This window comes from Apostichopus japonicus, chromosome 9 (genome assembly GCF_037975245.1).
Source record: "Apostichopus japonicus isolate 1M-3 chromosome 9, ASM3797524v1, whole genome shotgun sequence".
NCBI classification, from domain to species: Eukaryota; Metazoa; Echinodermata; class Holothuroidea; order Aspidochirotida; family Stichopodidae; genus Apostichopus; species Apostichopus japonicus.
Genome location: NC_092569.1, coordinates 883,682 through 906,049, shown reverse-complemented (window position 1 = coordinate 906,049; position 22,368 = coordinate 883,682). Strand labels below are relative to the sequence as shown.

At 36.0% G+C, this 22,368-nt stretch overlaps 2 protein-coding genes across 4 annotated transcripts in view; one reads left to right on the top strand and one right to left on the bottom strand.

The window, feature by feature from the left end:
* LOC139974281 (uncharacterized) overlaps positions 1-4,188 on the top strand; it is a 37,961-nt gene extending 33,773 nt beyond the window's left edge. For both annotated transcript variants that reach the window (XM_071981300.1, XM_071981301.1), the window contains 2 exons: positions 1,458-1,519; positions 1,787-4,188. In XM_071981300.1, coding sequence (XP_071837401.1) covers positions 1,458-1,519; positions 1,787-1,888 — 164 coding nt within the window. In that variant the 3' untranslated portion in view covers positions 1,889-4,188. The remainder of the gene's footprint in view (positions 1-1,457; positions 1,520-1,786) is intronic.
* A 1,141-nt stretch (positions 4,189-5,329) lies between these two features.
* Positions 5,330-21,716, bottom strand: LOC139974280 (sushi, von Willebrand factor type A, EGF and pentraxin domain-containing protein 1-like). 2 transcript variants are annotated; one of them, XM_071981295.1, is made up of 10 exons: positions 21,063-21,716; positions 18,904-19,098; positions 15,883-16,065; positions 14,849-15,115; positions 14,276-14,416; positions 11,687-11,875; positions 10,951-11,133; positions 9,944-10,501; positions 9,555-9,654; positions 5,330-9,046 (listed from the first exon to the last, which is right to left on the bottom strand). In XM_071981295.1, exons 1-10 carry the CDS (start codon positions 21,379-21,381, stop codon positions 8,899-8,901), a joined length of 2,283 nt encoding a protein of 760 aa, XP_071837396.1. In that variant the 5' UTR covers positions 21,382-21,716; the 3' UTR covers positions 5,330-8,898. The 2 variants fall into 2 exon arrangements, with proteins under 2 accessions (XP_071837396.1, XP_071837397.1); XM_071981296.1 differs by having other exon boundaries at positions 9,944-10,195; positions 21,063-21,713.
* Between the last annotated feature and the right edge of the window lie 652 nt (positions 21,717-22,368).

The following is a 22,368-nucleotide window of genomic DNA, read 5'->3' as shown; positions in this document are numbered from 1 at the left end:
TACTTGAAAAGGGTTTCGCGTAAATGATACATCCCAACAATTAAGATGTTTAGTATTCTATCAGACTCGCACACGATGAGTTCTCGTTAAGTGCTATACTCATCGGGGGATTACATGAGCGCCACGGTTTTATGTCAACAATTTGAAGATCCTACATATCAGTTTAACGAAAGTTCTTAAGGTGTAAATGTTTATCATTTGGTGAAACGATCCTCCTTTAAAACCTATCGGTTAAATTATTCATATTAATGTGATATTGACCCATTAAAATGATCGAACATGAAAACAAAATGAAATTTGAATACGAAGAGTCCAACATTAATAAACACAGACGGTTTTAATATGGGTTTGTGACCGGCAAAGTATGCTGAGCACGTACGTGACAATGTCGTATTGATATAACCGATACTATTGTAACTTACCCACAAAATTGACTGAAATTCCATTTCTTTGCAATTCTAATCTCACCTAATGAGCTTGACAGGGGGTCCCAGTGTGTAACATCTATCATACTCAATTTACGCATCTTCGGCATAACATATGAGATTACATATTTTCACTCGGCGTTATAATTTGTCGGTCATGTACCTTTCTATTATTCATGGACTTCTCTCTGTATGTTGTTGATGTCTTCCAGTCAATCACCGCAAAACCTTGGTACGCAGTGTGTTATAGGAATAATCATACTTGACATATTGATATTGTTTACTTCTCAATTTTATGGCTCAATGACGTCAGCAGTTTTCTGAGAAGGAGACAAAGACTCCATACAGCTTTAGCTAATACTAGTATCAGAGATAATATAAACATGTTTAGTCATTAACAATAGATATATCCATACAGCTTTAGCTACTACTAGAATCTGAGATAATATAAATGAGTTTAGTAGTTAACAATATATAGACCGTGTCTTCGTCGCATTAATGTATTATTTACACAATTGTCCTGAATAACTGAGTCTAGAAAGACTAGAAGCCAGTTACTCGTTACTTAATGGGTGAATTTGGGCAAAATGTTAGTCATGATTATGATATGTCATAATCCAAGTAAAAATAGTGGCATGTACGCTAAAGATATTCACCTTTAAAATATGCTACATCATTTGAATATTCATATCAGGTCAAATTGATGATGACGTCACTCTCCGATGTAGGCTCAAATGTAAATTGTAATCCATTGTTTTATAAATTCTAATACTATACATCCATCAAACACGTTTTTCATAAGAACAACAGCACGCTTGGATGACATTTGAAATTATTTATCTTTGACTGTTTGGTGGTACATTAGCAACATTAGCAACATGAGGCCACACGAGTCTCATGTTGCCATCGAGTTACATCGGAAGAACTGAGGTATTGGTCTGCGTGCTAGAGTAACTAGTCCAGTCACTTTAGTTGATGAGCCTCAGATGTTTTACAATATAACCAGCGCTATTTGTTACTTTCATTTCTTAGCTCATTCAAAGAAACGACGAGCACCGAGTTTAGGAGACGAGGAAGAGGCCATTGATTTATCGGTAAGAAACTCCCATGAACATCTTAAGCAGCAAATGACATCACTAATGCATATATGTGTGCACTGCAGAAGCGGTAGAATTTGACTCACTCTTGAGGGGGCGGGGTTTCACTTTTTATATAATATTTCTTTATTAGAAAAAGGTACTTCTAATTTATGAAAGGAGGGACATCTCGTTACAGCTGCTTAATAGTGAATGGTTAATACCAATTTCGTAGTTTTCTATGATTTCATCGACTCCTATTTTTATTCTATTTTGTCGTTTCAGAGAGTGAGCCGACGCAAAAAGTGGACGGTAGTTATATGCTTCTTTGGGTTTTGTCTATCACTTGTTGTCATTTTAATATTAGTTTTCAAGCTTGCATCATAATAATTTCCAACGAATGAAGGAGTAATCTTTCGAATGTTAAAGGATGGTCAAGCTCTTATTGACGAAATTTACCAAGGAGGTCGTTTTCGATGTCACTTCGAAGTGAACGTGTGACGATGTATTAGTGACGTAACTTCAAGGTTTGCATCGCATGAACTGTTTAAGGAATCTGATTGTTAAGACAGATAATGTTACTTTGTTATATCTAGTAATGGAATCAAATGTTCTTGCATGAAAAAAGGCCTTTTAAGACAAATTTAAGTGAAGCGTCTACTTACTAACGTTTAGATTGTGGCATAAGTTTGCTGAAGAGGTTACAGTTAGGCCTATATACAGGGATGGACAGTCATTGATTGGTGTCAGCGGTGACGCATGGTGCATCAAGTGGGATTTTGAATGATAGAATTAAAGTGGTTAGCTGTTGTTTAAGGTAAACGGGCTGTAGCTTGATACATGAGACTAGTGAGAGAGGCTGATTCTATTTATCATTTATTTATCATTGCAAATGAAAAAGAGAAAAGCCTTGTTACATAACCAACCTATGTCATATCCCCTTAGGTAGCTGTTGCTTAAGGTACACTGGCTGTAGCTTGATTCATGAGACTAGTGAGAGAGGCTGATTCTATTTATCATTTATTTATCATTGCAAATGAAAAAGAGAAAAGCCTTGTTACATAACCAACCTATGTCATATCCCCTTAGGTAGCTGTTGCTTAAGGTATACTGGTTGTAGCTTGATTCATTAGACTAGTAAGAGAGGCTGATTCTATTTATCATTTATTTATCATTGCAAATGAAAAAGAGAAAAGCCTTGTTACATAACCAACCTATGTCATATCCCCTTAGGTAGCTGTTGTTTAAGGTACACTGGCTGTAGCTTGATTCATGAGACTAGTGAGAGAGGCTGATTCTATTTATCATTTATTTATCATTGCAAATGGTAAAAAGAGAAAAGCCTTGTTACATAACCAACCTATGTCATATCCCCTTAGGTAGCTGTTGCTTAAGGTATACCGGCTGTAGCTTGATTCATTAGACTAGTAAGAGAGGCTGATTCTATTTATCATTTATTTATCATTGCAAATGAAAAAGAGAAAAGCCTTGTTACATAACCAACCTATGTCATATCCCCTTAGGTAGCTGTTGTTTAAGGTATACTGGTTGTAGCTTGATTCATGAGACTAGTAAGAGAGGCTGATTCTATTTATCATTTATTTATCATTGCAAATGGTAAAAAGAGAAAAGCCTTGTTACATAACCAACCTATGTCATATCCCCTTAGGTAGCTGTTGCTTAAGGTATACCGGCTGTAGCTTGATTCATTAGACTAGTAAGAGAGGCTGATTCTATTTATCATTTATTTATCATTGCAAATGATAAAGAGAGAAAAGCCCTATTACATAACCAACCTCTGTCATATCCCCTTAGGTAGCTGTTGTTTAAGGTATTCTGGTTGTATAGCTTGATTCATGAGTTCATAACATGTAACAAAAGGATGCACTTTGAAGTAAGCCTGAAACGAAGTTTGCATTCGAGTCGTATACTTGCTATTTATAAATGTTCTCTTTTCTCATGTTTTGTTTTTGCTTTGTCAACATATACAGATCCGTGTCCGTGTCCTGCAGAACCAAATAAATAAATAAAAATATCTACTTAATTTTATTCTTAACTTACAATATAAACGATTTGTTGTTTTTAATCCATTCACGTTTTTATAAATCAATGGTAATTAAAAATCCGTAGCAATTAACAGAAACTTAAATTTTATATTACACATTATTAAAGCTTTTATATTAACTGGCCCTACAGGGAAATTGTATCTGACGCTTGTTACCATTTAGTTGCATGTTAAATTCTATACATGATAAATCTAAGTATAGATTCTTATCAGATGTGTAAAGACTTCATGTGTCACACGTGTCAGTAAATAATTTAAGTGAAGTCTTTTCGATTTCAAGACGAATATTAAATAAGCTTGTTTATTTTTCTACTGTTTTTACTTTGATAGTATGATTTCTCTCTGTTCTGTTGAATATGTATTGTTGTTTTTGCATGGAAAGTTCTTTTAAAGAAAATGTGTTAGTATGTCGTGATTTCGTTTATATAGTTCATATTTCTGCGATACTCAAATCACATAAAGCTGTGGATTAAATTATGAAATATCCTATATTGAGATACACTCTAAGGTAAACACTTATTCAACTTATATGTTCATTTCTGTTTCCGTATTATGCCATTTGTTTTATGTAAACGAATTTTAATTCGATTATTCAATAAATTATGCCCATGATGAAGTTTTACCAATAATATTACCTTATTTCGCATATATTATCAGAGAATAAGAGTTAAGACTGAACTAAAATATGTACTTAATTATTAGTCATCAAATCGCTTCGATGCTTTCCCATTTTATGGTTTCACATCTGTATGATTATTCATAAATTAACATCGGTATGATTATTCATAAATTAACATCGGTATGATTATTCATAAATTAACATCGGTATGATTATTCATAAATTATCATCTCTATGATTATTCATAAATTAACATCGGTATGATTATTCATGAATTAACATCGGTATGATTATTCATAAATTATCATCTCTATGATTATTCATAAATTAACATCTGTATGATTATTCATAAATTAACATCTGTATGATTATTCATCAATTAACAAATTACGTTTAGGTTTTAAAAAGTACTTTATATAAGAAACGTAAATCAACCATTACATCCTTTGATCTTTTTTTTTATAGAATCTTCCTAGATACAGACTTCTGTAATTTACCAGAAACAAATGATGTACGGTACCCAATGGCACCTCGTTGTAAACAACTCGACGTACATAACATTTTTCGGTTACTTTTTTTGCCATTGTTGAGTAACATGGAAATAAAGAAAGTTCCATCACAAGAAACAAAAATAACACGCGAACTCCTGGAGAAAGTTACTTGGATTCGGATAGGCCGAATAATGTTGCATAACGCTGTATCGATTGGTTTAGTGTTGTGGGTCACGTGGTTATTAACGATACATGGAATTACTAATAAATGACAAAGAATTAACAATTTCTTTCGACTACTTATCCTATATTAGATTTTACATAAATAATGACTATTGATAACAATTTGTTATAATGTTGTCATGCTCTAGCCTCTGCTGTAATCCAAACAAGTTGGAATGAAAACTTACCAGAGCTTGTTAAGTTCGCAGTCTCCCTGTTACTCCCGACATCAAGTGTAAACATATGTGTGCTCTCTTTCAAACACAATTATAAAAAATCAACGAGTTGGGTATAGTGAGCACTCTATAGTAAGTACTTTAATGTATACTATGTACTGTTGATGAAAACCAAATGTCAAAACATTTTTTAAATTGAAAAAGAGAAATAAATGAAAGAGATGAATAGTTGATAAACAAAACTATATTGATTCATTATTATATATATATATATATATATATATATATATATATATATATATATATATATAATTGCAACGGTAATGTGTTGAAAATCAAATTTGAAACATAAGATGTTGTCCATGTGTTACCGCAAAACACGTGTTGAAAAGTTTCCTTATTTTTTTGCCAATTTAGAGACACGACTGATAAAAATTTCCGACCGTATTTAAAACGGTAAAGAATGATATTAGAATTATGTAATGTTAAAGTAAGATTCACATTCCTCATTGGTCTATCATTAATTCACAGTTTTCTTTATGGTGCAGTCGTTGCTGATGTTATGATATGTTAACACATACGCATATACACACACATACATACGCATATATTACACACATATATACACACACATACCGTACATACAAACGCATACTCACATAGTAAATATGTAAACATCTTACACAACAAGCTTTGAAACTAACATCTTTTCTTTTAGTAAAATAATCGTGTATCAAAAATCTTATTTTCACTCTCTCTCTGTGGCGGGGGGGGGGGTGGTTAGAGGGAGGGGAAAAGTAGTTATCGCATCCAACTTCATATTCCATGTAGCTTCCTGAGTGAAGGTATATATGATGAATGTAGGAAATACAATTATTCTCATTTAAACCGCAAGATGGTAGGCTATGGGATTAATACTTCATGCAGTCTCAAGATACTTCCTACTGTGAGCAAGGGATTAAATAAAGGAGGCTATTCATAAACCTTACAAAATTCAAAATTACGTAATTAAATTAATGCAAATTTATTTTATATTTCAAGTTTAATCAAGCATTATTTAACGAATATGTGTCTCATACATTGATGATGAATGAGCTTAAATATTCATCATTAGTGCGTCACAATCATGTCCTATTCCAAGTTACTGAATGATAAATTTTACGTGTGTGTTTTGTGAAGATTGTAAATACTACTTATAAAACGATTTACTGTAAGGCTGAGATATACATTGTTTGTTTAAATATGATTGATAACCAAAAATTAACAGCTTATCACGAGCAGGTGCGAAAGGGTATAAAAAATTAGTTTTTAATTGTTATGGTTTATAAGAAAAATTTATTCCAAAGTATTTCGACGTTTTTTCTTTATCTCTTTTTATATAGTCAAAAGTGTAGCCTACTGTTGGCATTAGCTAACACGGATATATCTTATCATGCTCTGCGAATTGTAGTATTGGACTAAGTAAAAACTAAATAGAGTATTTATGACTAAATAGGTTTATTTATATCTTTCACCCTACAATAAGATGTTTGTCTACTTTGGGGGATAATTCTATTATACTGCTACATAAATTCAAGTACAATTTATATACCGTATTGTAAATGCAATTTCTTCCCATTATAGTTCCATTAAAGTGTTCCCTTTTTCGAAATACAATAGAGGCAGAACCAATTTTTACATGGGATGTTAACAATATTTCCTACATCTATTATCACTCACACAAAAACAGTGCATGGATGTGCCATGTTGCCTACTAATGCAGCTGGGTGCGTTCCATAGTGTACATTTTATTTTATCCATTGGTGATATGAAAGATAAAAGAAACTACAAATATAATATGCAATTGTTCCTTATGAACGACAAAGATAAAGTAGACCACTGTTTTTTTAAGAACCAAGCAATGGTACAATCAGCTCCCAGTTAGTCTTTGTTTTACCAGATAACAAACGAAATTACTGCCCTGAATGTAATATGCAAATTAGGCTACAGGTGCACACGTTTTAAAAATATTGTATGCCTGTACGACCTAGTTTGGTATTATGTTTGGGAGGTTATGGACTTTTTCCAGTAACTTCAATATGCATATTTATTATGAAATTGATGCAACAAACTAGCAATATATTTCTCCTTTAAGTCATTTATTTGCTTGGTAGGAGGTGTTACGTTGCAGGCACAACCGATATCTTAATTAACGTATCATCTTACTTCTAACCCTGTGCATCCTAATATACGATTTACATTGCCTGCTTATTAAATGAAATCTTAAAATTAAATCACGTCATTTTTGTTTTATTATTGTTAATTTATGTACTTCGACTGCTGGTCGGTGAAAGATTTATACATGGTCACGTGATGTCAGTGTCAAAGTTTTCTTTGTGTATAATGCTCATGATATTCCGTATAGGCCTATGAGAGATAATAAAGGGAACAAGCAAGTTTCATGCACTGTTAACATTTTTTCCGTCAGTTATTATATAAACTTCATATTTTCAGACAGCAAACTAGTTGAAATTGAGAAAAGATAGTCTATTCGACTCTCTTTCATTTAATTTTGGGAGTGCAGTGTGTGGGCGAGGGGATGGGGAGCGGTTTATGTCTCAGCATCTCCGGATAACTATAATACCTGTAAAATTTATCATCAATATTAAGCTTAGCCTACCACACTTTCATATAACTGATATATCGGGCCTAGTCTGTTAGACTGCATGTATTACCTGTTAACGATAACAACTGGCTAACTGTATCGTTTTGGACGAATCAAGAAGACTTTTTAACAGACTATTTTACAAGCAACTCTGTAGAAACTGACGAGAAGTGGAATCTTGTTATGAAAGTCCATGGATACTGAACTCGGTACCTCAATGGACTAATTCAGGGATGGGTGCCCCTTCTTGAAGAAAATGTTGGCGCTTAAATTGGCTACAATGATAACTGTCGTTACTAAAATATAAGTAGAGGAAACGGTTCGCACGCTTAGGGCTAGTGCATTCCATATGTTCAATACCGATGTATTATAACGTACCGCTAGTTCACTATGTGTTTCTGTATCTATAAAAAAATACTTGCTTCCCACTCCTCCTTCCCCACCTCCTCAACCACCCTTCGAGAAACTTTAATGAAGCTACGTACTTGAAAAATAATTCTAAGAAGGGTATATATACTAACAGTGTCATTAAAGGGTTTAGCAATTAAATAAAGCTTATTAAAGATTCATTACTTTATTTGCTACCTGGCAACACAACGTGGACGATGCATGGTAACTACGGATGTAGAGAATGCTTAGTGGTTTTCTTTAGCGATTTCAATGTTTATCATGCCTCCGATAGTCATAGTTCTGTTGATTATCAACATCAATATTTCAATTGAAGTTTTCGATGATTGTTGTAAGAATGAATGTTTACATTAAACAAGTGGAAGGCAATGAAAGCTGTTTCAGTAAATCATAAGTTTTTTCCCCGAGAGAGATCAAATTGCTTCTTCTGCCTCTCTATTGAAAATAAATCACTTCTTTCAAAACACGACACTTCGGCACATGATTTGCAAGTTATGTACGAATTTAGGCCGTAGACTGGTTTTCCTAGTTTCACGTTTAATTATCCTGTCGATTTTTTTTTGTTAAAAGCAAAGATATATAGTAGGAAAGGCTAAGCAACATTTTGTATGTGCAGATAAATGCGGATAAGAAAGATGAACGAGTCGAATATTATATCTTAATGACCGGAATGGCCTTCATTATTTTCAATATTTTCATGATTATGCAACAGCCGTGTCTCTAAATATGGAATGCAGACATCATATTTATATGAAGTATTAAATCAAAATCTTTAATAATTTATGATTGGTTTATCATCGTTTGCCTGGTAAATGTTTTCTGCGGGTTTCTTTGGTTCTCTTGAATTTATAGTAGCTAAATCTTCGTAGGCCGGATTTGGGTGCATGAAACCATTATCCTCATTCGTCTCCAAATCAAAGCTGTAAGAGCAGTTTAGCGAAAAGTCAAAATTGTTTCACATTAGATTGATCATTGCTCATAGGAGTTTAATCTCAATTATTTTTTTTTGTAAATTTATGAACATGTTCCATAAAACTTCAGAAATTATACGAACATCTTTCAATGCCTTGAAAAGTCATTATTCTTACAAACAAACCTAATCACTTGGCTAAGACGTTGAAACATTTTATAATAGATGATGGTGGCTAACGGTACTTTGCATGAAACTATCGGTCGGTAATATATATTGTTATTACTCTGTAATGCAAGTTTGTGATTACGACGCGTAATTTCTGATTTGATTTGGTCTGTTTAACCATTTTCTGTGTGGCTACTATTTTGGTATTAATATTCTCGGTAATTACGAAAACTTTGGGTAAGATTATGATAATATTTCGGACTTCAAATTGTTACCAACGCCCACACCAACCTACCCACTTGGACATAAAAGAAATGATATCATACTTTGGTCACTACATTGTCACATACCCGCTGGCCTTTTCTGTACGTTCAAGGTACAACACGACAATCACCACAGCGACGACGATGACGATAACAGCAGATGAAACAGAGACACCGACGATTAAAGCTGTAAAAGAAAACGATATTTCTACGTCATGAAAGAATGACATGAACATACACAGATAGCGCCATCAATTTAATTAGCGTACACTTTGTAACGTGTGTGGATAGACAGGGTGAGGAACGGGATGGGTGAAGGGAGGCGGAGGGGGGGGGGCAGGGTAGGCACAACGAAGTGGTAAACTTCTTGAGACTTTGTGGCAATTAAATAACTCTCTCCGATACTCATGATAAAAATCAAGCATTAATTCATTCTTTATTATGTATGAAAAGATAAAAATATACAATTACTTTACCTGCGTTTGGTTCTTCGCTCTCTGTCACTGTTTGTTTTGATACGGTTTCCGTGACTTTTCGAGATGTTTCATGTTCGGTTATTTGCAGGCTGGTTGCAGTCACTTTAATAGGTGTTAATGACGTCACACTGTGGGTAGTGGATTGCCGGATTGTACTTGAGCCTGACCGAAGGGTTGTAGTTCCATCTATTATTTCATCTGAATGTGATGTCATCATTTGTCTTGTCGATGACGTCGTTATTTTCAGTGAATCTGTGGAGGAAAGATGATGCGTACTTAAAGCATCCGTACTAGACACTCCGCTTGTGAGATGGTCATGTGTCGTCATTTCAGCTGAAGGACGTGATGATGTTGTCATGGTAACAGACTGGGTGTCAGTAGCCAAACTGGTCAATGACGCAGTCGTGACGGCATCTGTTTGCAAAGGAGACGCTGAGGTGCTTGATGGTCTCGATGTGGTGACGTCTTGTTCCGGCGTCAGAATATCGCCGTCGTCCGTTTGGAGAGTGTTCAGGTTGACTGTCGTTAGATATTCAAGTTCCGTCGTCATTTCGACTCCTGGTAATAAACATGAAGAACATTGCTGAGTCATCTTCCTCTGTTCTTAAAACGGTTGCTTCCTCCTTCTTGATTTCCTTTTATGCTTTTTTAGTAAAATAGTTACTGCATTTCGTTGTGTATGAACATTCGTATAATATTCTACAACCCCATCTATGTAAGTAAGGAGAGTTTAACAAAAGACAGTTTAATGTCTCCAAGTGGGTAAATGTTTCGACTATAGAGATCAAAATGCTTCTTCAAGTTTTACCATTATTTCGACTTTTTCACATCTGAATAATTATGATGACCTTTCACCTGCAGGTATATTCGAATTACAGCTTGATGCCAACCATGCAGTTTTAGTTCTTCTTCTTCTTATTGTTATTATTATTATTATTCTTCATCTCATTATTATTATTTTGATTATGATCATTATTCTTTCTTAGAATAGCTAATACGATACATACCTATGCACGTTACGTTTGGATCCGACCAAGTACCGTCTTCTTGACATTCGGACGCAGGATAACCGGTTAATAAATAATCGGTGTTGCATTGGTACACCACGACACCGCGATATGATGTAGAATTGGTAGGAATGTAATACATAGCATTTTGAACGACAGGAACCGACTCAGAACAGTTGATTTCTAAAATAAAGTAAAACATAATGCTTGGAGTGATGGTATGAACTCAGCCATATAATTAAGCTGCTCTCTTTATACAAAGTAAAGAGGTAATGGCTAAGGGTCAAAAGGATAGGACTAGTTTTAACGTAGGGTATTCGATAGGTCCTGTATCAGTACGTACTTAGAAGTCAACCACACAATTTTGTTATTCAAAAGACAATCAGCAAAGTCACTTTCGATGTGAGTGAAACGTCAAAGGATATCTTAGGATTATTGCCTTCCTAAATATCACTGACTATTTCCAGTTTTTTAACGTGACGAACCAAAGAAAGATTTTATTTTTAAATTTAGTTCGTATTGCGTTTGAAAGTATGCATGTTTCTGGCAACTATTCACTGATGAATATAGGCCGTTAAGACATTCTACCTCGAGGATTCTAAAACCTAAAGGATTAAGTGTAATTCTACTCTTTTTTTCTCCTCTGCTTAAAAACAACAACATTTTCTTACTACATTGTCATATTATTTATATATCAGCAAAACCCGGATAAAACAATATAAAAAGGAAACCTTACTTTCGCAGCTTGGAATAGGTTGGTTCCAAGTGGTGTCATTTTGGCAGCTAATGCGCTCCAAAGAATGGTCACTTAAAACGTAACCACCGTCACACGAGAATAGCACAGAATCACCGATAGCGTATGCTTCCTGATATACTGAAATATTCCCGTGTAATGGCACACCAGGGTTACCGCATTTGCTCTCACCTATAAATGAATTGAAAGTAGGATTGTCAATGTTGGTTAAAATAGTTCAGAAAAATATAAGATATTGACAATTACGCGCAACATGCCACAATGTTCGCCAACTTCCTTGACAACACATGAATATTATCTGTAATTCTATCGGCAACGTCAATTTTGATAAAAATTGCTTCAACTTGAAAAAACAACCATCATAAGATAGGCTATGTCAAGTTATCAAACTGAAGCAGGGAGATCATTGGTAGGCTATATAAAGGTATCAATCTAAAGCAGGGAGAGGTGTTCATTTCTACATCGTAAACAGTGGCGTCACCAGACTTTTCAGTCTGGGGGGCACAGGGGGGCACCAGCATTTGATGGGGGGGGGGGCACTTAGGTGGATACGGATCGCTGTCCTGGGGGAGGGGTCTAAGGGGAGGGGGTGCCCCCTCCCCTTTGGAAAATTTTCGCATACGGAGGATGGGCTGGATGCAAAATGCTGCCACATTTGATGCTAAATTCGATCTGAAGATATCTCCAGAAATTGCTATTTTTGAGGTAATGATTTTAACAAAGCGCAGAATTTTGCAGAGGATATGAACCACATGCTGTCGATATTATGCCTAACCCTATCAATAGAACCTATATTTGTTGAATTAATGTGTGCATGACCCCCGACTCCTTTCTTGTCCTTCTCGTTTTCGCCCATTATCTATTAAGATGTAACAGGTTCCAGCATCGTTATTGGCTCCTATCAGGGATCTCACCATGCAATCCAAAGTTTGATCACACATCGAGTATGGCTAAGTATGTAGGTGTGAACATTCGCCATTTGTTCCTACAAGCATCCGACCTCAAATGACCTCTGCACCCCCTACACAACAGGGTTAATATATGGGTGTAGGCGGTTTTACACTATCTAACGCAACGTAGTCGCCAAGAACCTGAAGTATTTTTAAGGGAGGGCCCGAGGAACATGAACTTATAGCATGCTCCTCATGGTGAAACATAATTGCACCTATTAGGTGAATTGAGTGTACTGTTAATAGTAGGAAAGACTAGCGTAGGTTCTTATGACCAACTAGACCGGTTTCTGCTCTCAAACTTTATAGGAGGAGCTTCATCAGTAGTAGCCTTTGAATATTTTATATTCGGCCTGGGCGTCTCGTTCTCAAAATGCATCTATTTCTGTGCACGAGTTTTTATGGACTCATAGTGCAACTATAAGAGCATCTAAAAAAGCTTCGTGTAAACCTTGAGAGTTAGCTGATTCTTCGTTAGTACGAAACCTTGAGTTAACAAGTAAATCTTTGAGATTTTGGGCCCTTTTGTAGGCTAGAATCGGTTTTTGGGAAACAGTTTGGATAATTCCGCGTGTTGCGAGATTAAGTGCCAATGTTTCAAAAGTGCTTTTTTTTCAAATGCGTTTTGTAAACCTTTTTGCTTTTTTTGTTTTGTATGATGAAATGAAATGGGGTGTAGGCGGTTTTACACTATCTAGCGCAACGTGGTCGCCAAGAACCTGAAGTATTTTTAAGGGAGGGCCCGAGGAACATGAACTTATAGCATGCTCCTCATGGTGAAACATAATTGCACCTATTAGGTGAATTGAGTGTACTGTTAATAGTAGGAAAGACTAGCGTAGGTTCTTATGACCAACTAGTGTTGTGATGGCGCGGGTTACGACTTCGATACCCGACGGTCAAGGATAAACTTTTTCATTTTTCGCAGCTCATTTGAAGAAAATACGAATTACTGTGCTTCTTTGTCCTTATGAAAAAACAACTCATGAAGATGATGGGAGTTGAATATAACAAAATATATATATTTGTTTTACCAACCCAAATCTCAGATGGGGGGGCACTCGGGGGGCACTAGGTTTTCCGGGGGGGGGGGGGGCACGTGCCCCCCTGCCCCCCCCCCCCCCCCCTTGGCGACGCCACTGATCGTAAAAGTGGATATATATATATATATATATCTTGTAAGTAGCATATAGCGCAGCAATTTTAAATGGTTGCCAAAAGAAGCGATAGTATTCGATTAACTAAACTGTCTAGACAATTATTTCTTTGAAATTAACTGAATCAGGGGTGGGGACGAGTGGCACTCAGTTTTTTTTAAACTCACAAAAGTGCTCCTATTTTCACAAATAAGAAGTGCACTTTTCTGGTCATGAAAAGTATCAGTTTCCAAGTTTGTAATTAAAACGTACACTTTTGTTATTTAAAAAAATGTCTTTGGCTTGAAAACATTAAAATAGTGAAATTTGTGATAAGAAATGCACAGAAGATCCAGTGTCGGAATGTTTTAGTTTACTCTCTCGAATGACTCCCACGTGCTATTCTGCCCCCTTCCCTTCCCCTCTCCTCCAGGTTGAACCCACTTCCACCACCCCTGAGTGTTACAATGTTTGTAGTTGCTTACCATACTGACAGATGTAATTACTATCAATCCCACAGTTGTTGTCATTCCATCTGTAGTTGAAAATTGGTAGTACATCAAGGCAATTCTCAGAAATACCGTTTGGTTCACCATTACCCCAAAAGTAGTTTTCTATCCTCTCACCTTCAAGTAATTAAGAAATTAAAAGTGAAAAAAATGAAAGAAAATCATGATATGAACAATATTTTAAACTTGATGAGAACGCATCGGATTAATCCTTTCCTTGGGCTCTTCCTTTGCAATTTACTGTTATTAACTGTTACTGGGGGAGGCTATGAGGTGAAGATGGGGGGGGGGGGGGAACGGGAAGTCAAGGCTAACCACTAACCAACATGGTAATTTGGTTAGTTGATCATTTAGGGTATTCGTATACCATCATCATATTACAGGATAACAGGTTGAATCCATCAACAAAACATATTATACTACATCTATTGAGGAAAAGAAGATCAAAAAGGTTTCTTCCAGAGTACCCCGTGCCCTCCCCTTCCCTTCCCTTCCCCTCCCCTCCCTCTCCCCAGGTGTGACCATTGTTTTATTTACGCCTTATTTTACCATCAACCCATGACCATGTGCGTGCGATGAGTTCTTCTTCCAGACCAATCCACCAGTTAGCGATACTTGAGATATTTGTATCAATAAAGTTCTCGATCAACATCTGGAGGGCATCGTTGCGTATTTCTACCAATATTCCTCCGAAGTCATTCCAACATTTGGTTTTTGCAGATGCTTGATTTCTCGGGGAATCGTCGAGAAAAATGATACATTTCCCTTCATAAGGAAAGTTCTTGAAAGAGGTTGAAAGGTCGCTGCAATGTCCTTCTACAAATGTAAAGCATAGCAACGAAAACAAATAGAAAAATGGAGAGAATTTACAAAGAATAGAAAGGAAACTGAGCACAACAGAATTAAAAGGCCGGACTATTTATTCAGAGCTATTCATGAAAGAACTATTCACGCAGTAGAGAGGTAGCCACTACAAGACAATGGCATCGCATAACATTGAGAATGACTACATTCCGGAGGATAGATTCCCACTTAAGTAGATAGATTCATAATAAGCATGGCTTTATTATACCTGCCCAGCTAGAGAAGGTATATTTTTCACTATAATCTAAGCTACACAAATGCTACATCCAAGACGAATAATACAGCCTGTACGGAATTATATGGAACCAATGACGAAAAGAAGCTATTACTTGTTTGAATCTAGTTAGTGAAACGGCGCAACCAGCTATCGTGAAAAGTAACCCCGGGGATCGGAGAACAGGGGCCATATCAGATCTGCTCTATCTTGATTGTAAAAAGTACGCTTCTTCCATTTGTGTGACTTAAATTTCAAAGTACTCTGTTATCAACATTTTAAAGAAGAAAAACAATGCAATTAAAGAAAATGGACTCTTTGTTGAAAGTGATTCAGAAACTAGACTTTGTGAGATGGAATGCTCGAAGTATACATTTATTCCGAACGTTTGAGGTAAGTGATCGTTTTCTTTTTACCCATCAAATCAAACCCACGTATACCAGGGGCGCTCAAAGTTTGTGCAACCATATTGAACCCTCCCCCTCCTCCCGTGAGTTAACATTACCTGCCTCACACACGGCAAAGATTTGCATTGGAGGTGTAGTGTCAATAATAACACGTGAACATGATTCATCGTTCCACTCATGGGCATTTTCCGCTCCATGAAGGTTACTCAAATATACACAGTTTTCATGGTCATTTGATGGCTCGTCTGGTGCCCAGTTGAAATAATTCGCATATTTTCCATCTATTGAGTAGAAAAAACTAAATATCATATCAGAGAGAAACATTATGCATCACCGACCTAGAGAGAGTGGGTTCAGGGTAGTACAGTCCAGAGGTCCTGGGGCAATAAGAGGGTTTGCGGGAATATGGGATAAAGAGTAATGAATTGTCATATTTCTAATATATTCTTCATGACGAATGATGTCGTAAAAATGGGGGTCGGTGACATAGTTGTCCCTGTCCTAACCTAAGCGCTAATGAAGTATAGAGGGGGGGGGGATTACACTTGTATTAAGGGCCCATCACAGATAAATGTAGGTGGCAGCATGCCACGTCCGCACGGACCAATCTTAATCGGCGGACCAAACTTAAATAAATTACTAATTTTTGGGCATCAAATTCACATAAATGTGACAAAACTTGATTATGCAGTCCAGAACGTACGGCAGATAGCGACATCATTCGTGCTGTTGTTCCTGCTCCTTGAATTGATATAACGTTATCACGCTGTTGGTATATCACCGTGTATATACAGAAGGACGAATCCAGTGTTGCACAATTCGTCATCAGGTTGTATAACTTGAAACCTTTAATTGTATAACCAGATGATAAGTGTAGCTAATATACAAACAATATAGAAGGGTCACTCAATGATCGATTAAATAAGTACGTTATCGACAACGCCCCCTTAGTACAGTGTTACACACATATATGTATATATATATATATATATATATATATATATATATATATATATATATATATATATATATATATATATATACATAAATATATATATATATATATATATATATATACTGGTTTACTTTTGACTTTGGTTCCCCCATTAACGCCACAAACCTGATGGATATTTCCAATCCCTTTGTAATTCCAGACCCCCGATCCAATATGGTAGACTTTCAGATGAAAGAAGGTTCTCGATAAAAGTTTGTTTGTTTTGATCTTTGATTGTTGCAAGCAGTCCACCACTTTCTTCACATTTAGATCTAGAAGTTACCCAATCACTAGAATCTTGTCTCTTTTCGTAACATTCGTGGTTATCATATCGGAAATACTCCGGACTGCATGTCCCTAGCATTTAAAATAGAGAGTGAAATTGAGATTGACTTTTTTCTTTTTGCATTAAACAATCTAATTTGCTTAAAGAAGAATGCATATTGTTTATCGCTTATATATTACTTCCAGTTCAACAGTAGTTTAATCCATAGATTTCTGCTGACAAGGCTTCGTAAAAACATCGGTAAAAACGGTTAAAAGTGAAAAGCAGAGAGGGGAGGGGTGGGGGGGGGTAGAGAAAGGTAGAGAGATATAAAGAAAAAGATGGGGGAGGTCGGGATAGAAAGAAGTAACACGAGAAGAAGATGCGAACTAAAGCGTACATACTGAATAACCATATCTATAATGACAGGTAACGTGAATAGCAAAGAGGAAGGTAGTAGCTGTTAGAGTGTTACCATACTATTTAATAATTGGAATATTTGCTACTATTTTAAGTTATTTTGTAATTAATTCATTTATTTGTTTATCCCCAATTGTGTACAAAGGGAAAGGAAGTCTCCTAAAAAGTCATAAAAGACTTAACAAGGTAGGAGACTCCCTGGGAGAAAAGAAAAGAAAAATGAACAAATATTTATTATACAGAATATACGTAATGATTAAATATACAGTAATAATATCCTAGTGTCGCTGAGATGGATACGTGAAAAGATTAAATATTACTAGTACGAGTTAATGAACTCCTTTTTCAAATGCCTGGTGAATGTGGGGTTTGAAGTAATGAACTTCAAATTTTTGGATAGATCATTCCAAATTTGTATTGCTCTGTTTCGAAGACCGAATTTCCCTATGTTACTATGGTAAAAATTGCAATGAGCGTTGTCGGCTTGTCTTGTGTGATGGTTATGTAAGACTCTGTTACTACAAATAAAGTCATTAAAAGTGACTGGCAGTAATCCATTCCATGCTTTGTAAGCAAAGGTAGCAACCTTGACTGTTATAATATCACCGAGTTTTAATAAATTTAGGGACTTGAATATTCCACTAGTATGTTCAAGCGGTGGGGCATTAGCAATGTGACGTATAGTCCTCTTTTGGAGAATATTTAGGCGGTCAATGTTAACATCGTATGTACCAGACCAAATAGTTGTACAATAGAATAGGTGTGACAGAACTAGTGTTTGATAAAGCATTCTAAGGACATGCTGTGGGAGGAAATATTTCAGTTTAGATAATATACCAGTATTTTTTGCTACAGTGTTACATACTGACGAAATATGGTTATTCCAAGAAAGTTTGCTATCAATATTAATACCAAGAAACTTAGTTTCAGTTACACATTTAATTATTTTGCCGTCCATCGTAATATCCTTATCTCAACGAAATGCTCTTTTGGTACTAAAAACAATATACTTAGTCTTATCAATATTAATACTTAATTTGTTTGCTGCGAACCAATCACAGAACTTATCCAGTTCACAAGAGACAGTACTTTGGAGTGAATTTACGTTCTTCGATTGAAAGAAAAGATTGGTGTCATCGGCAAATAAGACTGTATGAGCGATGTTGGAGACATGGCAGATATCATTAACGTATATAATAAACAACAAAGGACCTAACACAGGTAATAATAAGCGAATGGGGCAAGCAACGTATCTGTCTCACTCATATAGTTCCAAAGAAGAGATACATGTATTTTCCCGGTGTTGCATTGAACACCAACAAAGGTACACCATTGCATTGATTCGGTACTCTATTATTGATCAATATAAGCTATCAAAATCAACCCAATCAATCTAAACAAACCCCCGAAACTTCTACAGCCCCGGACAAATCAACTTACTTTTACAAAGAGGAACTTCTACAACATCATCATTATAAACCCATTCTCCGGTTAACGAGCATTGAGTGTTTCTGGGTCCTTCCAGTGTATAACCTTCATTGCAGGTATATGTTATGTTACTTTCATATGTCAAGTCCTTAGATGTTGCATAAAAGCTACCGTAGGCAGGGTACGGTGGATTTGGGCATGTCAACTCTGAAAGTATCAAAGAGAATAAGATATATACATCCCACACACCTGAATATCACAGTTAGACTTAACTGTAAAAATATTAAAGAATATGCATTTACATGAACAAGAGCACATACTCTCTTAACATAGGAAATATCCTTCACAAACAAGGACATTCTCTGAGGTTATTTCTAGTAAGGGTGTGATTGAGAATCAAGAAGAATGTTTATTTATTATAATCAATATATTTCATATGTTCATTACACTACATACTTCGTGATCCACAAAGATAGGTTGAAGTATTAATTTTAAAGTAGCTGACTGTATTCAAAGCATGTTTTATTTTTCCTAATATTTATTCAACTTATGACTGGCAATGTTTTGTACAAGTTATGAAAAGTATTTCGTTTCGGTAGAAAAAATTATTGGTAATATAATCTCAACATTCGATGATATTTAATGTCTTCCTCGTCTATATGCAAAGTAGCCCAACTTATGCATATTATGAGGCAACACATTTAGACAAGATAACGTTTGGCACCTATTTATGCAACAAACTTGCAATAAACTTCTCCTGTCACGTGTATCTTATATGAAATAAATTCCAAAACACAACTGAGGTAAAAAGCAAGAAGCTGCTTTAGGTAGTCTGAATTTATGTAAGCCATGTATTGGAAAGTTTCTTTCGTTTCATCTGAAGTCACTGCCTTCGATTACTTTAAATTTTTTATCTGTATAAAAAAAGCTATGCATGTGTTCCTACATGTGTAACATAAAAATGTGTAAACTTAAGAGTTTAAGAGATACATTTTACGATGCCATTGTTTTTATGTCAGTTACACAACTTTGAAAAATACTCAGATTAATTGGCGCACTTTGGAGTGGCCATCCAACTTAAATATTTACCGATGGATAACACGTGTTTTTTGAGTAATAATCTTGCTACTATCTTGAAACAGATTTACACTACCTCTATCTTTAAAAAGATCTAATCACTATCAACAAAAACGGACAAGGCTAAATAGCCTTATTAACACAAAATTACTGTTCAACAGCTAACGCAACCTTTATGTATATCGCCAAACAGTTTGAGGGATTAGTTTAGGCGCATAAACTGTGTAAAAAAAAAAATATGTAATGGCGTAGGCTATATGCATCAATATATGTCACAGTGTGCATACATTTTCCGTCCAACAAAATTTAATGTAATGTTTGAACAATTTGCTTTCATTTCGTGGTCTTTTTTGCGAAGGTCTTGTGTAGTATATTTTCGCTATCCAAGCCACTCATGTTACACATTAGACGTAACATCGTCATTATCACACGGTTACAGTCTCGATATAAGGGGATTGAGGTTTAGAGTGGATTGGTTTTCGTGCCCAGGCTCTATCGTGGGCGACTTAATGACTATCGATTTAACTTATTTCAGGCTATAGTGTTATCCTTCATAGAGTGAGACTTTTCATGGACTAAGTATAACACCTAATGTTTTCAGTTATCCGTATGATGTCGGATAATGTACGACCGGATCATGTGAATATATAACTTCATATCGGAACATGTTGCATTTTGTCATGAAAGGCAACCTGTGATCCAAGGGATGGTAGGTTCGAGTCATAGCCAGAGCATTTAGTTGTGTTATTTAGCTAGGCACTGACTCTCCATTGTATCTCTTCATCCAGGTGTATAAATGAGGAATTGCGGGGTAACTTTGTAAATATAGTTGTGTGCGCCGGTATAGGTGTCTGCACCCTATGGGAAGTCCACCTGGAAACACGAAGATGTGGTGCATTGTAGTGCCACGGGACCGACTTTTTGAATTGTGAGCACTCTGATGTATTGGTGTGACAAACTATACCAATGACCAGGGATTAACAGGTTGTTAAACCGTGTGCGAAACGAGTTTTTCTTTGTAGAAATAATCAATATCATAACTAACACTCTTCCTACAGTTTTATGTTTTTAAATGAATATATAATACAACTTACTGTTTGTGCAGTCTACGTCTGGACCAATCCATTCGTTCTCCTGGCCACAAACAAGGACAACAAAGTCAGCCCGTCCTGATATATAAAATCCCAATTTGCAATTGTAAACAGCTGTTGTCTCACTAGTCGTACTAGGTAATATTTGAAATTCTGCGTTATCATATGTAGGGGGTAACTTGCAGTCTGCGTTAACTATGGAAACACATTTCAACAAGAACGTAACGCTTGTCACAAAGTTTGAGAAAAGTCTACAATTACGTAACTGAGTATGCATGTTCTTTCTAGTTCTGAGCTCACATGGACTTGCGCCAAAGTGCATCCGACGAAAAGGCTGATGAGGTTCAGGTACACACGTAGAAAATAGATGTTTTCTGCAGTGAAAGAAGTCACACTGCAGTATGCTGGAAGGTACACGAATAGAGTAACGTTGAGGTTAGCTTTTAGAACAGACACACGCACCCTTCGTTTGTTGTATGCAGTAACGTTGAGCTTAGCTCATAGAAATTGAAGTAGGGAGAATGACGTCATGCGACATATACTGAAGCCACTCATCCAACTGATGGCGCTTTGCTTTCTACGGCAAGAAAGTACCGTCGCGTAATACAAACACTACGTCTTTGCAACATTAACTGTTAACTGCATGCACAGACTAGTGTGAAAATATTACACAAAGTAGGTGCGTGGGCGTCTGGGAAGGGTTGAGGGGGGGGGGGTGGGCTGGGAGGGACGGTAGCATTTTCACCGTATTTTCCAGGGACAACTATGACACTATCTGATTGGAGCACTAAAATTATACAAGTAAGAAAAATGTTTGCCATGTGCCGCTCAGATACCGGAAATGACATTATCCAGACATTGAAAGTGGCATAAAACACTCCACTTGCTCGAGCCATTAGAAGTTCTCAAATTTGTTTCGTAAGTTTTGGAGTATAGTACGTACCACTCTGGTCGTCAAAAATTGTCTCTGTTGTGAGAAGTACACCTACTATTTCGACAAAGAACGGGTAAAATAAAATTCAAGTTCAAAAGTCGATTGCACAATGTTTTTATGAAGACGTATAACTGATCTAGCTTTTTGTCGTACAACGCAAAGCGCCCTCACATTTTTCAAAGCTTCACTGCTCAAACACAAGGCGATATACTGTGTCAGCATTCTTCCTAGTTCAATTTCGATAGCTTAGCTTTAAGGACAGAGACACACCTTTCGTGTGTAGTATGTTGGAACGTTGAGCTTAGCTTTAAGGACAGACACACACCAATCGTTTCTAGTACATCCCCTATTTTTACTTCGATAAAACGATTGTTT

Excerpts from the sequence above, each read along its gene's own strand:
- LOC139974280 (XM_071981295.1), bottom strand. The coding sequence starts at position 21,381 with ATGCACTTTGGCGCAAGTCCATGTGAGCTCAGAACTAGAAAGAACATG. Across the intron at positions 19,099-21,062 it reads AGACGTAGACTGCACAAACA|AGTTGACATGCCCAAATCCA; the intron begins GTAAGTTGTATT and ends TGATACTTTCAG. Across the intron at positions 16,066-18,903 it reads AGAAGTTCCTCTTTGTAAAA|ATGGAAAATATGCGAATTAT; the intron begins GTAAGTTGATTT and ends TCTACTCAATAG.